Source organism: Peromyscus eremicus, chromosome 7, assembly GCF_949786415.1.
Source record: "Peromyscus eremicus chromosome 7, PerEre_H2_v1, whole genome shotgun sequence".
Taxonomy (NCBI): Eukaryota; Metazoa; Chordata; class Mammalia; order Rodentia; family Cricetidae; genus Peromyscus; species Peromyscus eremicus.
This window is the reverse complement of record NC_081422.1, coordinates 57,317,347-57,332,129: the sequence shown is the minus strand read 5'-3', so window position 1 is coordinate 57,332,129 and position 14,783 is coordinate 57,317,347. Positions and strand designations below refer to the sequence as shown.

The following is a 14,783-nucleotide window of genomic DNA, read 5'->3' as shown; positions in this document are numbered from 1 at the left end:
TTCAGGTTGAGATGTAAAATCTTGAGAGAGATTTGTAACATCCTGGACCGTTACAACAGGTCTCAGGGAATCTATAAAACAAGGACTTGAGAACTCTACCTTCCATGTAGCTCAAAACCCAGGCCGGGTTTCCAGAGTTCAGCTGATAGTGACCTGGAACTGGGCCTCTGGCTCCCTGGAGACTGGGTTCTCAGTAGCATGTCAGTGAGGTCCTAGGCTGGACAAGATACCCCTCTAGGCTGAGGGTGGGGACGCAGTAACAGATAGAACCACTCTTCCTTGCTGAGGCTACACCAGAGGAACCAGTAACCCCTCGTCCATGGAGCTACTTGGGGACCACAGGGCCCTCTAGAACAAATGAAGCCCAGATGGAAATACACTGTTCAAAGCACAGAAGTTGTGACCTAGAAACCTTGGGTCCAGGGGCAGGCAGCTTCAGGGCAAGCCAGCTTCTGGGTGGGTGGCATAGTTTCCTGTTTCTGCCCTACCCACCCCTCACCTGCATGGCCACCAGAAGACATTTCTGTGTGAGGCCAGCCCAGTCCTGAGAGGAGTGTTACTTAGGCACCCTTAATAGTAGTGAAATACAGGGTAGGGCAGGGCCAGGATCTTGGCCTTCATATACATCCCCAAACTAAATTCCATCTGAAGTCCAAAGCAAAAAACAAACAAAAATCCTGGACCCAAACAGTCGAGTCTCTCAACAATGAACTCTGCAAATCTGTGCACAGTGCACACACAGCCCACGTTACCACGATGCACCCAGGCACAAATACCCATGGCCTGTTGCTCCCAGGGAGCCTCAGTGTTGACTGCTGACATGGAGCGTGTAGAAAGCCCAGGGCTCGGGGACGTAGATGACACCAGGGTACTTCTTTCTGAGTACAGGGTCATTCCACAGCCAAGCAACCCACAGAGCCACCAGTGAGAGGGTGAGGGCGAAGGAAGAGAAGAGGAAGAGGCCATTGCTGTCCAGGAAGAGGCGCCTGCGCTTCTGGTGCAGGACAAGGGCCAGCATGGCAAAGAAGGTAAAGATGAAGAGCATGAAGATCTGCCCCTCGGTGACCAGGTACCTGGAGAAAGAGGACAGGGGTGGAGATGAAGTGGGTGCCATGGCAACACCATCCTGCCTGCTATCCCCCTGGACCAAGTACTAGGCTGCCCTCCCAGTCAATCAGAATGGCCCCGCTAGTGAGAAGATCCAGTGTGCCAGGACAATCTAAACCACAGCCCAGAGGCATCATATGACTATGTGGTTTAACAATACTCAGCTGGATCGCAGGCCATGGTGGCACATGCCTTTAATCCTAGCACTAAGGAGGCAGAGGCAGGAAGATCTTTATGAGTTTGAGGCCAGTCTGGTCTACATAGTTCCAGGACAGCCAGGGCTACATAGACCATGTTTCGAAATAATAATAATAATAATAATAATAATTAATAGTAGTAATACTACTACTACTACTAAATATAATAGTCAGCTAGGTGCGGTGGCTCAGATGTTTACGCAGCACCCAGGAGGCAGAGGCAAGAAGGTCTCTGGTTACCACACAGTGAATTCCAAGGCTACATACTGAGAATGAGAAGATATGTGGCTTTGGTTTGTGGCATTTCTCACATGAGGACACGCCCACATGACGGACATTGGCTCTGGAAGAAGAAGAGGATGCAGTCTTCTTCGCAGGGAACGTGGATGCATGGCCTCAGTTCCACACTCTGCTACCTGCTTGGTTTCTGGAGGCGTCTGAGTTTGGGGATGCCACCCCAATACACGGAGGCTACTGTCAGTCATCTCCTTGACTGACATGCTGCACCCTGGAGTACAGAGCACCCAGAGGCACTTGGAGGCTTCTGCAGTGTTATCTAGGTCTCTGCCTCAAAGTCCTGAGGCCCACCCCATTCACTTAAGGAACTCCAGCTCCGCAGCCTCCTGGCCTGCGACCTTGGGGATGGCATGTGGACTACTTTGAACGACAACTTCTAGGCTGTTTCCTCTCTTACGGGGGGGGGGGGTGGTGGTGCACACACACGACACATAAACAACCCCAGCTCTCAAGGTGTCTGACAGGGGCTGTTTGCATCTCTCACTTGGAAAAGCATATTGTTCAGGGAATGGTGTGTTGTGAATCGACCGCTGTTGCACTAACATGTCAAGAGAAGACTGGCAATGAACACACCCAGGTCGAGCCTCTTTCTCCCTGGTATAAATGCTACTATCCCTAGTCTCATCCTCCGCGAGAGCACAGGTTAGCCCTAGTGGGCCCTCTTGCAGGCTGGACAGGTCCTGGAAGTGGCTAGAGATGGCCCAGGGAGGAAGGGATTTCTTCATGTGAAGGGGGCTTCCCATCCAAGGAGGCCCCATCATGCCTTCCTGTAATCCCAGTCCTCTGGGTGTGTGTGAGAGAAAGAGCAGCCTCCGAAGAAGCAATGGGAAGAAGATAAGGGTCTGCCTGAGGTCTGAAAGGGGAGTCCAGAGTAGGGAAAGGGACCTCCGGAGAACAAAGGAGCAGGAGAGGCAGGGCTAGGCTGAGAATGTCTCCCTGGTCTGTCCTTGGTCCTTGTCATCTTGTCACCCTGGTGCTCGTCTCTCCCCACTGGATCCCAACATCTCCTGCGAGGGGGACGGGCAGGTATAACTTCCATTATTGAGGTAAACTGAGGTAGACGCCTGGCCTCAAGGCAGCTCTGATGTGCTGGGAGGTAGGGTACAGAGGACAGCCTCGCCTCTCTCTGTCTACTTAGCTGGGCATCACGGTAACAGAGAAGCCACTACAAGGCTCTACCCAGGAGGAAGCAGAGGCCTGGGGATAGCAAGTCTTACCTGGGGTCACACTGCAGGTCTGTAGTCAAACGTGATTTTTTTTTTTTCTTTCTCTCTCTTTGAGGCAGGATCCATGTGGCCCAACATGGCCTCAAACTCATTATGTAGCCAATGCTTACTTGGGGTTCCTGATCCTCCTGCCTCCACCTCCCAAGTGCTGGGATTATAGAAGTGGGTCACCACACCCAGCACTGTTTACGTGTGGATTTTACTGTGGTGGTTCATTCTGTCCCTGTGCCCTCTGTCCTACCCCAAATGTCAATGTCTACTCACCAGTAGTACAGGCCACTGGGCACCACCAGGAGCAGGGCTGGCCCTGGCATGTGGCTCTCAGCCTTGGAGGTGGTAAAACAGCCGCTGAAGTACATGAAGAGGATGAGGAAGAAGGGGATGTACCTGGGACGGAGAGGCGACAGCTTTAAAAGCCTGACCGGGGGTGTCCCCATCATCTCTCCAACTGGCCCCTTGCATTGTCGTGGAGGGTGTCACCTCCTGGTTTATAAAACCCTTGGCATGGGTCAGACACACTCCTCTACATTCAGCCTTTCCTGCCCTGGGAGTCCAGGCGGGAGGAACAGAAGCCAAAAGGTGAGGCTCACGCAAAGAAGGGCCCGGGGTTCCTTGTGTTAAGTACTAAGGTGAAGGGCGTGGGTGCCATGGCAACCACACCCTGCCTGGATTCCCTCTCTGGACCTGGTGCCCACCCTGTCCTTCATTCCACATTAGGGGATGTGGGGCCGTCTCGCCCATGTGACTTAGACACCAGCAGGTCCAATACCACACTAACCTGGAAAGGGGGTACCCAGCAGGGCTGAAGTCAGAGAGAACATAGTTCTGGGAGATCCCGAGGAGGGAGGTGGAGCCCTTCATTCACACTTGGCCAACAGTCCCCACCTCATCCAAAAGTACGGCTTCTCTCCTCCCCACACAGGCTTCCTTTGTCCTTCCAGTACACACACACACACACACACACACGCTCATACTCTTGTACACAAACCCTTTTCTGTCGTGACACCCCCACCCTCCGATACTCAGTCCACTCCCCCAACCTCTCCTGAATTCCCAGGCCTATTCCACCTCCCTCCTTCTTTCCTAACTTCCAGGAAGAGCTGGCAAGAGCCTGTGCAGGGGTCCCCTATTGCCCTCCGAACCAGAAGGATCAACCTCCACAACCTCAGACAGACCCACAGACACCGGTGTGGGGCATGTGTGGAGGGAAGCGCCTCGGTCCACATGAGGCTCCTAGGTGCAGGGCTAGCCCCTCACCTCCCTGCTGACGAGTGTTCTCTTCTCACAGGCTTTAGTTTATCCAGTATAGGATGAGGGGTGGCAGAGAAAGCCTCCGTATTTGAGCTCTCAGTCTCTGGTTCTGACTGACCCCACATTTCTGAGATTTTCCTCAAAGTGGCAGTGGCGGCAGTGGTGGGGGTGGGGATATTCCCCGGGGAGTTCCAAGATGGGGAACACAAATTGTGCCACCCAAACCTGGCCCTACTGGTTCTTATCAACTTCCTACATCCCCATCTGTCTCCCGCATCCCACCACTAGATTCTAATGTGTTTGTTTATCAGGACTACAGCCCTCCCTCCCTCCCTCCCCAGCCCCAGGCTCAAACATGCCTAAGGTGGACAAACACCTGCTTGCTGCCCTCTAGTGGCTACCTTGGGAACTTCAGGTAGGGAGGAGGCCAACCGAAAGCAACTGGGTCTCCCTGGCACGCTGACCAGGGGTCCCCCACAGCGCCTTCGCTGAGAAGAGAATTCCATTCCAGATGCTCCATTTGATTCTTAGAGACCTGGGGTCCAGGGAGCCTTGTTCAGTGTCGGAACATAGAGCAGTCAGCCCCTCACTCACCACATGGAGTGGCCCAGGTACTCGTCATAGTAGTAGAGCAGCTCAAAGGAGTCGATCTGAGGAGGCACAGAGGTGGCAGAGTGAGAGGGGCTGGGACCTGAAACAACACCTCCCGCACACCAGTCTCATTCCCTCCCTAGGGTACCAGAGGGGCACGGGGAGCCAGCCACTGTACCAGGGTTTTGTTGGTTTTTTCTGATAGTCTCACTACATAAACCAGGCTGGTCTTGAACCACTATATAAACCAGGCTGGTCTTGAACCACTATATAAACCAGGCTGGTCTTGAACCACTATATAAACCAGGCTGGTCTTGAACCACTATATAAACCAGGCTGGTCTTGAACCACTATATAAACCAGGCTGGTCTTGAACTTGTAGCAATCCTCTTCTCTTTCCCTCCTGAGTGCTGGGGTTTCAGACATGCGCCCCACATTCAGACAGATACTGTGTCCCTTTACAATCTAGGAGCATACTGATTTGGGTAGGCAACAATGCCCTCACTTAGCTACATGCTTATAATTCCAGCACTCCAGGAGGCAGAGGCAGGAGGATCAGGAGTTCAAGGTCATCCTTGGCTACTTACAGAATTTGTGGTCAGCCTGGGCTACATGAGACATGACTGGCTGGGGAGCCTTTTTAGTCTCCAAGTACAGACACCCAGTAGGGCAGCCTTGGGAGAGTGGGTGGGGGAAGAGCCTCACCAGCGTCTCTGGCTTGAGGTTCTTGATGATGGGGTTCTCTCTGACGGACAGGTGGTGCTGGTACCCACTGAAGAGCAGGCGGTGGTTGACGGAGTCGCCCACCAGGTGGATGCTGGCTCCCATGATGAAGGTGATGATACTGACGTAGATTATAGACCGCGGCAGCGTGCGGGGGGACCTCTCGATGAGCTGAGGTTCAGAATGAGGTCCACGGCATGTCCCAGACTCCATCACAATGTGTGAAAACCTCTGCCTCCCTTCCCCCAGAAAAGTGGGATAGAAAGTCCCTCTGGGGGCTATGGGTTCCTTAGTAGGACAGCCTAGCTCCAGACCACGGCACGGTGTAAGTCCAGCAGGGTCTGCTGAAGGACACCCTTCTTCTTCAGGAAGATCAGGTGAGGGTGGGGGATGGGGGCAGTGTGATACCAGACCTTCAAGGCAGGAGTCCTGACCAGGCCAGACCCTTCCACTACCCCAGGGTGTCCCATGTGTGCTCTGGGTGGGCCAGCATGCTGCAGGGGTCTGCTTCTTGAGTGACAGGTCCCCAGTAAACAGAAAGAAAATGTCAAGGAGTCCAAAATGGGGGTGGGTGTTCTAAAACCACAGTTCTGAAGTGATGCTTCTCCTACTTTTAGAGATTTGAAATGTCTTTCATTTTTAATTTTTGAAGAAACACTTACCATTTATTTATTGTGTGAGTGAGTGTATGTATGTAGGTAGACATGTAAAGGTCAGAGGATAATTTGTGCAAGTCGTTTCTTATCATGTGGGGATAAAATTTAGGCTGTCAGGCTTGGCAGTCTGCACCCTGACCCACTGAACCAGCTCATGGAGAGACAGAGAGAGTGAATGTGTGTGTGTGTGTGTGTGTGTGTGTGTGTGTATGCGCGCCTCTGTTACCAGAGAGGATGGGAGGGAGACAGGCCAGTCTGTACCTTGAGCAGAAGGAAGGGCGTGATGACATTGTAGGCCATGTGGAAGTAGTCCCCGACACTCGGCTTGTTGAGAGGGAACCACTGGAGTGGGAACACCAACTAGGAAAGAGGGCATGCGCTCACAGGAAGGCCTGCAGGCCACTGGACACCAGCCCCCTCAGACACTGAGCTCCTCCTGTGTTCTCTTGGAAGCCCTAGGCCAAAAGGACTGCCAGAGAGAGAAACTGAGTCCTGTAGAGAGTAAATGGACTGTTCCTAGTCATATTTGATACACAGATATCCCGGGAATGTCTTAGGCCCTCTACATGACAGTACTCTACAGAATAGTATTTTTTTACTGTTTTATATTTTATTTAATCTTTTATCTTATGACAAAACACATTTACAATCTAAAATCTTTACTAATTTGAAAAAGGTCCTTTCTCCTTTAACCTTTTTTTAAACCAAAAATATTCTATCATATTTACATCTTTTTATTCTGCTGAATAGGGAGAGCAGAATGGGCCTTCTGAACTTTTCATGGTGTGGTCTTTACTTCCTTGATTAGGTTTGTTTCAAGGCATTTTGTTTTATTTTTCAGGCTTCTGTGGGATGGAACGGGGCTGTCTCCCGGATTTCCTTCTCAGTCTGTATCTGGTATGGAGGAAGGCTGTGGTAACTGTAGCCTGCCACTTTGCTGGAAGTGCTCGGCACTTAGGTTTCTTTTGTCTTGTGACAGGGTCTTACCATGGAGCTCTGACAGGCCATGATAATACATGTTTACTATGGGAGGCTAAGTTGCCATTAATAGAAACGGCAATTTGCATGTATTGCTATAGAGCGGTGGTTCTTAGCCTTCCTAATGCCCTTTACTACAGCTCCTCATGTCGTGGTCACCCCAACCATAAAATTAGTTTCATTGCTACTTCATAACTGTAATCTTGCTGTTATGAATTGTAATGTAAATATTTTTGGAGATAGAAGTTTGCCAAAGGGGTCACAATCCACAGGTTGAGAACCACTGCTACAGAGATACATTCTAATGTAAAACAATCAAGGTGCAGAATATAAGGTATAAGACAAAATCTTCGTTTGGTTAGGGAAAAAAAAAGGAATTTCTATATATGTTACATAAACAGAGACAGGCGTGGAGGGTGTGTCTGAGCCTCAGCAAAGTCTAGCAACTCCCTATTTTGAAACTTCTACATGTTACTGTCACTACTTGGAAGTGACTTTAGTTTGGTCACTCACAGTATGCAAATGCAGCTGATGGGCTTCTCCAGAGGAGAGTACTATCTGTCCCAAGGTAGTGAGAGAGGACATCAGCTATGCTCTGCCTCATGGGATGACTATTAGGACCCACCCAGGCTCTCTTACTGGCATGATTGGCCAGTCACAGGGCTACAGAATGCAAGAGCCTCTAGATTCCCCCTAAGAAGTGATGCCTGTAAGGTCACTCGGCAAACTGAGATCACAGAAAGTCCCCTCAATGCTGGCAGGACTCAGCCTCACACTTACCATGGCAATGGGCCGGCCGAAGTCCAGAACCCAGTTCTGCAGTGTGAAGTAGAACCAGAGGTCCAAGTGGAAGGGAGCTGTGCGCTCTGTCTCCTCAGCCTTCACGGAGCCATGCCTGGCAAGGAACAAGACGAGAGTCAGCCCTCTCTCCCCGCTTCGCCATCAACCCAAGAGAAAGACAAAGAGGTCCAGGCACGCGAAGGCAGGACATGCATGTTATCTAGGGAAAGGAAACCCGGAGTCTAGTCAAAAGGACAGTGGATTTCAGTTGTCCTAACTACCCTGTGACTCAGGAAGAAACTGACCCACGGGTGAAGTCACATCAAGCTTCCATTATAAAATGATGGGGAAATAAAACAAGGCCAAACAGGAAAGATGAATGAAAACTGCCAAACATGATGATGGAGAGAGGCAGACAACCTTCACGAAGCACCCACTGTCCCCCCAGGCACCGTGGGGTGCTATCTGCTTGTGTGAGCTCACTTCTTTATTTGTTATGAATTAATTAAAAGACATGAATATGCAACTCTGTACGTGCACATGAGTGCAGGGGCCTTGAGATGGCCAGATCTCTTGGAGTGACAGGTGGTTGTGAGCTGCCGGACATGGGTGCTGGGAACTGAACTCTGGTCTTCTGCAATTGCAGAACACACTTCAAACCACTGAGCCATCTTGCCAGTTCCTAGTTGATTAATCTGTGTGTGAATGATGATGCTGGGGAGGGAACCCAGGGCCTGTGTTCCACCACTGAGCTACACCCCTGTCACTCACTTGATTCCTTTAGTCCTCACGGAAACTCGCTGAGACCTGAATGTTGCCTTCGTTTTATAATTGGGGGGGGGGGGGTCCGACAGACTACGTTTCTTGCCCCAGGACTAGAATCTAAATGATTAGGCCTCAGAGTTTATTTATTTATGTTGTTTCAACTCAGGGTTTCCCTGTGTAGCCCTGGCTGTCCTAGAACTTGCTACGTAGACCAGGCTAGCCTCAAATTCAGGGATCTGCCTGCCTCTGCCTCCTGAGTGATGGGATTAAAGGTGTGCGCCACCACAGCTGGTTCAGTTTTTGTTTTTTTTTTTTTTTTTTTTTTTTTTTTAAATCTCTATCCCACAGTGTGTCCATGGTAATTGGTTCCTGGGAACAATCATGGTTCTCTAGCAGGGACTGGGGGTGGGAGCAGAGCCTCCCTCCACCTTGGCTCCTCAACTATGTGGAGGTGCCCTGGGCCGCTGGAATATTACATTCCTTACCAGTCCACATCAGAGCCTGAGAAGAAAGCCAGCAGGACCATAGTGGTGTAAGAAACGTACCACGGAAGCACAAAGTCCCTCTCACAAAGCAGTTGGTTCCCTGCTGTTCACAGGTGCTCTGAAGTTCAAGGGCATTGCTACTTCCTATGTGAGGGCTTCTCTGAGAAAGCTTTTCCCAGCCCACACTAGTCCTACAGGGAGCAAGCATTTCCTCACGATCTCAGGCCAGTCATGGCAGCGTGGGCCTGGGGTTGTGTTCTTCCATCTAAGCCCTCAGGAGGGGAGACTTTTTAAAAAATTAAATAGCCTAGTGGTGGTGGTATATACCTCAAATCCCAGGGTCGGGGAGCGGGGCAGGAGGGCAGTGGGGGTGGGGGAGCAGAGGCCAGCCTGGTCAACAGAGTGAGTTCCAGGACAGCCAGGGCTACACGGAGAAATCCTATCACAAAAAAAAAAAAAAAAAAAAAGAAAGAAAGAAAGAAAGAAAAGAGTTATTTATTTGAGTGTGTGAGCATGCGCACATGCATGTGGAGGTTAAAAGACTGTGTTCAAGGCTGCTGTCTTTTCCATCAGGTGGGTCCTGGGATCAAACTCAGGTCTTCAGGCTTAGTGGTTGCCTTAACTCACAGAGCCCTATCAGCAGCATTAAGGTTCCCCCAACTCTCCAACCTCCTCATTAGAATCTGATCCTCCTACAGCATGCTTACCACCCAGAGACAAGACAGTACTAACTCCTAAGATGATGGGCAGAGCCTCATCTTGTAAATGTGGCCAAACCAGACACGGGTCCCTGGCCTCCAGAGTTGTCAGCTCTTGTCCCTGGCTCAGGCTGACTTAAAACCATCACCACGGCCCGTGTTCCGTATCCCTCCCCTATGGGGACACATGAGCTGAGCAGCACCAGGAAGGCGGCCCTCTGTCACATGCTGACTTCCATAATTTGCTGGGATCCTCAGCTAATTAGCTGATGCTAATCCCAAAGATGAATGGACAGATCAAGCCACCCGGGGCCAGAGAGTCAGGCCCTTAGGGATCTGTGGTCCTGTAGAAGGCAAGGCAGGTAGAGTAGGCATTCCCCAAGTCAACACAGCCTTCCTGTCCCCAACTCAGTGCTCCCCCGCCACACACTGATCACCAACTATGCATGATGCTACAGCTTTACCCGTACCATCTCAGCTGACCCCAGGCATCAGAGGCAGGAGCTGTCCCCCACTGCTCTCAGATGAAGATGCCTGCCCAGGCTCAGGTCAGCGTTCAGGTCAGCGTTCAGTCACGTCACCCACGTAGTAAGGAGCTGCTGTGACTACGACTTTTACCACCTGTTTCCCGACTCTCACTTCTTCCCAAAAGGTAGTGTTTCATTAGCCACAGGGAGGGCTTGGCAACTTGGGGATGAGCTCCTTCCGAAGCTGGCTCTCTAGGATGCAAGCCCCAAGGCTGCCTGTGACCAAGGTTCCATCCTCCAGAGACAGCCAAGAGAAAAAGAAAGGGCCTCAAAGAAAGGGTGTGTGTGTGTGTGTGTGTGTGTGTGTGTGTGCACGTGCACGCAGAGTGTTCATGTGTCACATGGCAGGCTGCCTCAGACCATATGAACTGGCACCTTCTTTTGGCTGGGGCTGCTGAGCTCACACTGACTGACACGGAAATGCAGGAGTTCTGGCTAGCACAGAACTCAAGCGAGGGTCTTTGTGCTCTTAACCACTTACTATTCTGATTACTGTATATTACTGATTACTATGCTACTGTAATAAGCCAGCTGACATTTGAGGTCAAACTAGAAAAAGATCAGTGTAGCCAGGAACAACATGCAGAACATCCCTGCAGAACGGAAGGGAGCTTTAAGGCAGGGATGGGCACTTTCAACCAGGAAGAAAAGCTGCCTGTGAGCAGGAGGGAGAGGCCTGGGGGAGGAGGGGGAAGCACTGAAGAAATCCCAGGCCTGTGAGGGACAAACCAAACCGCCAGGGGCTGGCCAGGCCTAAGACAGGGCAGATATGCAAGCTAGCTATGCAGACTGCTCAGAGTTGGGTGACAGCGCCCCCATGGAGTCCCTGTTCTCCTCCAACAAGCAGTGAGGAAGGATTAGGAGGGAGGAGGCCAGTGTCCTCAGTGGTTCATTCTGAAATCTCCAACTCAGACAGAGCTGTGATGTTTAGTCTAAAGAAATAAAGGGGTTTGGGAAGCCCATCGGGGAGGGAGGTACAAGGTGCATGCCTCTAGAATCTACTGGCTCACACTAGAGGCTCAGTAACAATTTCTTCCTCTACCCCAGGAAGCACTTCCATCATGGGAACCCCGACATGAGTCCAGCCTAGCTTAGTAGGGCAGGTGGGAAAACAGGTAGCAACAGGGAAAATAACAGCTTGGGGATCAAGGCTGATAACACAGGGATTTCCAGAATCCAGGCTCTGCTTTGCAAGGTCTCAAGGTCTCTCTCCTCTCTCTGTCCACCCCCCCCCCCCGTGTGTGTGTGTGTGTGTGTGTGTGTGTGTGTGTGTGTGTGTGTGTGTTGTGTGTGAGTGCTTTTCCTCACCCCAGTAAAAGCCTTCCTTTACCAACAATAAATAAACAAAAGACTGACCAATATCTAATTTCTTTTGTTGGGGCTGACTGTGAAGGCAGATCACACAGGGTAAGGATGTCTCCCCTCAACATGGTCCTGAGGATGAGTGATCTCAAGTCTGTCCCAAGTTCCTGATTCCAGACTTCCCAGGCTGAGCCCCACAGGCCATGCTGGTCCTGGGTCCCCATGGGGAGCAATCGCGGGCAGAACTGAGGAGTGCGTGCAGTGAGAGCACAATGCTGGGTAACCTGAGGCGCCTGTCTTTGCTCCTGCCCCTCCACAGCTTCCCCAGTCTGCCACATGGGGAAACTGACACCGTGACATCTGGGAAGCCAGTCGGCCCAGCGGCTTCTGCAACCCTGGATGGCAGGGAAGAAAAGGGCTTGTCTGAGAAGTAAAGGAAGTGTGAATGGGGATAGAAAGAGACTGACTCTGGGCTCTTTATGAAGGACGAGGAAATACCAGACATAAAGAGACACTTGAATGAAAAATGAGGAAATGCAGACGAACAAGAACAAGGAGAAAAAAAAAAAGATAACCAAGAGCAAGCGGTGGTGGCGCACACCTTTACTCCAGCACTTGGGAAGCAGTGACAGGTGGATCTCTGTGAGTTCGAGGCCAGCCTGGTCTACAGAGCAAGTTTCAGGACAACCAGAGCTACCCTGTCTCAAAACAGAAAACGAGAGACAGCTTCAATATTGTAAACATTGTATACTGACTTCCAATGTTTAGACTTAATCCAGAGATAACATGTAGAAAACACCTGTGACAGCCCCCAATGTGGAAGATAATGTTGACCTCCTTAGTACCGTGGGCAGCACGGGGCATACTAGAGGTGCTTACTAAATGCCTGCTGAAGTTGTGGGATGTTTCTGATCGGTAAAACAGTCTGAGCCTCAATCTGATCAGGCTCCTTAGCCTGCTCTGGATCTATTTCCTTATCAATGGAGATGATGAAGTAATATTTTAAAAAAGCAAATGGACCGTACAGTGACATGATGTTCAATCATGTGTCTACAAACAAATCTGTCCAGTGCAGACATGATTGAGCACATATACAAATTAAGATGGCTACGGTGTTACCAAGCCATGGAACTATTACCAGGCACAGAACTGCACGTGCTCAGAAAACCGGCTTCCAAGTCAAAAAGCAAACAGTCCACACATTCTTCGGGAACAATGCAAGAGCTAACCTCAACCCAGCCCCCCCAAACTTCTCCCACCATCCCAGAGCACACCAGGAACTTCCTAAAATTCACATGGAGCACACTAGTGCTCAAAACTCTTCCATGGCTCTTTGGTACCTATGGGACAGGGGGGTATACATCTCCCCACCCCCAGGCAGGGTTTCTCTGTGTAGCTTTGCGCCTTTCCTGGATCTCACTCTGTAGACCAGGCTGGCCTCGAACTCACAGAGATCCATCCGCCTGCCTCTGCCTCCCGAGTGCTGCTGGCATTAAAGGCGTGCGCCACCACTGGTGTATACATTTTTAACAGGTCATTTAGGATGAGGAAAGTAAGGGCCTATTGCTCAAGAAGTGAGCAACTTCCTTTCAGGACTGTTCCCATCCAGAGCACCTACCTCCTCAAACTTACACTCTAGGGCATTTAGGGCACTTCAAGTCAGTCCAGCCCCCTGTCATTTTCTCTTACAGCTGTGACTTGTCCACACCAATATATTCCTTGCCTTTCCTCACATTCTTCCACCCGCTACCATAACCAGTTTCTGCGGTGCCGGGGATTGAACCCAGGGCTTCCTGCATACTATGCAGACACTACCGACTAAACTACATTCCCCTAGAAACCTGCCTCTACCTCCTGAGCGCTGGGATTAAAGACATGGCCACCATGCCCGGCCTAACAAGCCTTAAGTGTCCTCTGCAAAGTCCCGTACTGCTCAACTCCTCCAGAAAGCCCTCCAGGATTAGCTGTCACCTGAGTGGGCTCCGACTTTCCTGTTTCCCACCTGGTACAGTGCTAGGTACACGCACGACAGACGTTTAATCAACACGGGTGACACGCCAGGCATGCTTATGGTCAGTGCCGGTAAAGCGGACAGAGGCAGACTGGAGGGAAACAGCAAAGGGCGGGTTTTGTGCCTCTGGCTCTGCCCCGCCCAGCCGGCTAAACCCCAAACATCTCCCCCTCATTCAGAATGGGAGCGTGCCACTTCCCGCTGTCCCCGGTTACCGGCTCACTTTCCTGGGCCCCCGAGCCTCCTGAGTCACAGTTCTGCCCAGAGCAGGAGGCTTCCGCAAACTTGCAAGAGGCGCGGGGACTCAGCAGAGCTGGCCGGGGTGACCTCCGAGCAGCCGGCCCCTGCGGTTCCCCCGACCCCGGCGAGGTCTCTCAAACTCTGGGGCCCCGCACGGCCTTCCCGTCCCCGCTCCGCCCGCACCTGGCCTGCACGAACGCGCCGCCGGGGCCGCCCGCCGCTCCCGGGAGCTGCCGCCTCCGCGCCGCCGCCTCCATGGCCACCCGGCTCGGCATCGCCTTCCTGGAGCAGAGACGACTGCGCAGGTGGCGCGGAGAAGGCCGGGCCAGAGGCGAGCGCGGGGCCCCGGGGCGGGGAGGAGCTGGAGGAGGGAGGGGGAAGCGGGAGGAGGGAGGGGAAAGAGGGAGGAGGGAGCAAGAGGAGGGGCTGGAGGAGGGAGGGGGAAGCGGGAGGAGGGAGAGGAAAGAGGGAGGAGGGAGCAAGAGGAGGGGCTGGAGGAGGGAGGGGGAAGCGGGAGGAGGGAGGGGAAAGAGGGAGGAGGAAGCAAGAGGAGGGGCTGGAGGAGGGAGGGGGAAGCGGGAGGAGGGAGAAAGGGGAGGTGCTGGAGGAGGGAGCAAAGGGAGGGCAGAGGATGGGGAGGGACTTAGGTAAGGAAAGGAGAGGAGGCTGGTGAGGGATGTGTGGGACGGGGCGGTGCAGGGGGCCGGGGGACGAAACAACACTGAAGGAGGTGGAGAGAGGAAGGAGGACGCAGGAAAAGAGGAGGGAGAACGTAGTGGGGAGGGCAATCTCCACTTGAGAAGGCGGGGCCTAACCTATGTCCTGGCGGTCTCTTGGGTCTGAGCTGGACCTGCACACACGTGAGGTCGCCTGGTGCCTGTGTGTGTGTGTGTGTGTGTGTGTGTGTGTGTGTGTGTGTGTGTGTTTTCTGGGTCCACGTGAGGTCGCC

General features: G+C 52.1%; 1 protein-coding gene across 1 annotated transcript; it reads right to left on the bottom strand.

The window, feature by feature from the left end:
• Positions 1–14,121, bottom strand: Cln6 (CLN6 transmembrane ER protein). Its single transcript, XM_059266946.1, has 7 exons — positions 14,018–14,121; positions 7,807–7,921; positions 6,310–6,408; positions 5,375–5,563; positions 4,673–4,728; positions 3,092–3,214; positions 1–1,073 (listed from the first exon to the last, which is right to left on the bottom strand). Exons 1-7 carry the CDS (start codon positions 14,107–14,109, stop codon positions 803–805), a joined length of 945 nt encoding a protein of 314 aa, XP_059122929.1. The 5' UTR covers positions 14,110–14,121; the 3' UTR covers positions 1–802.
• Positions 14,122–14,783: the final 662 nt, after the last annotated feature.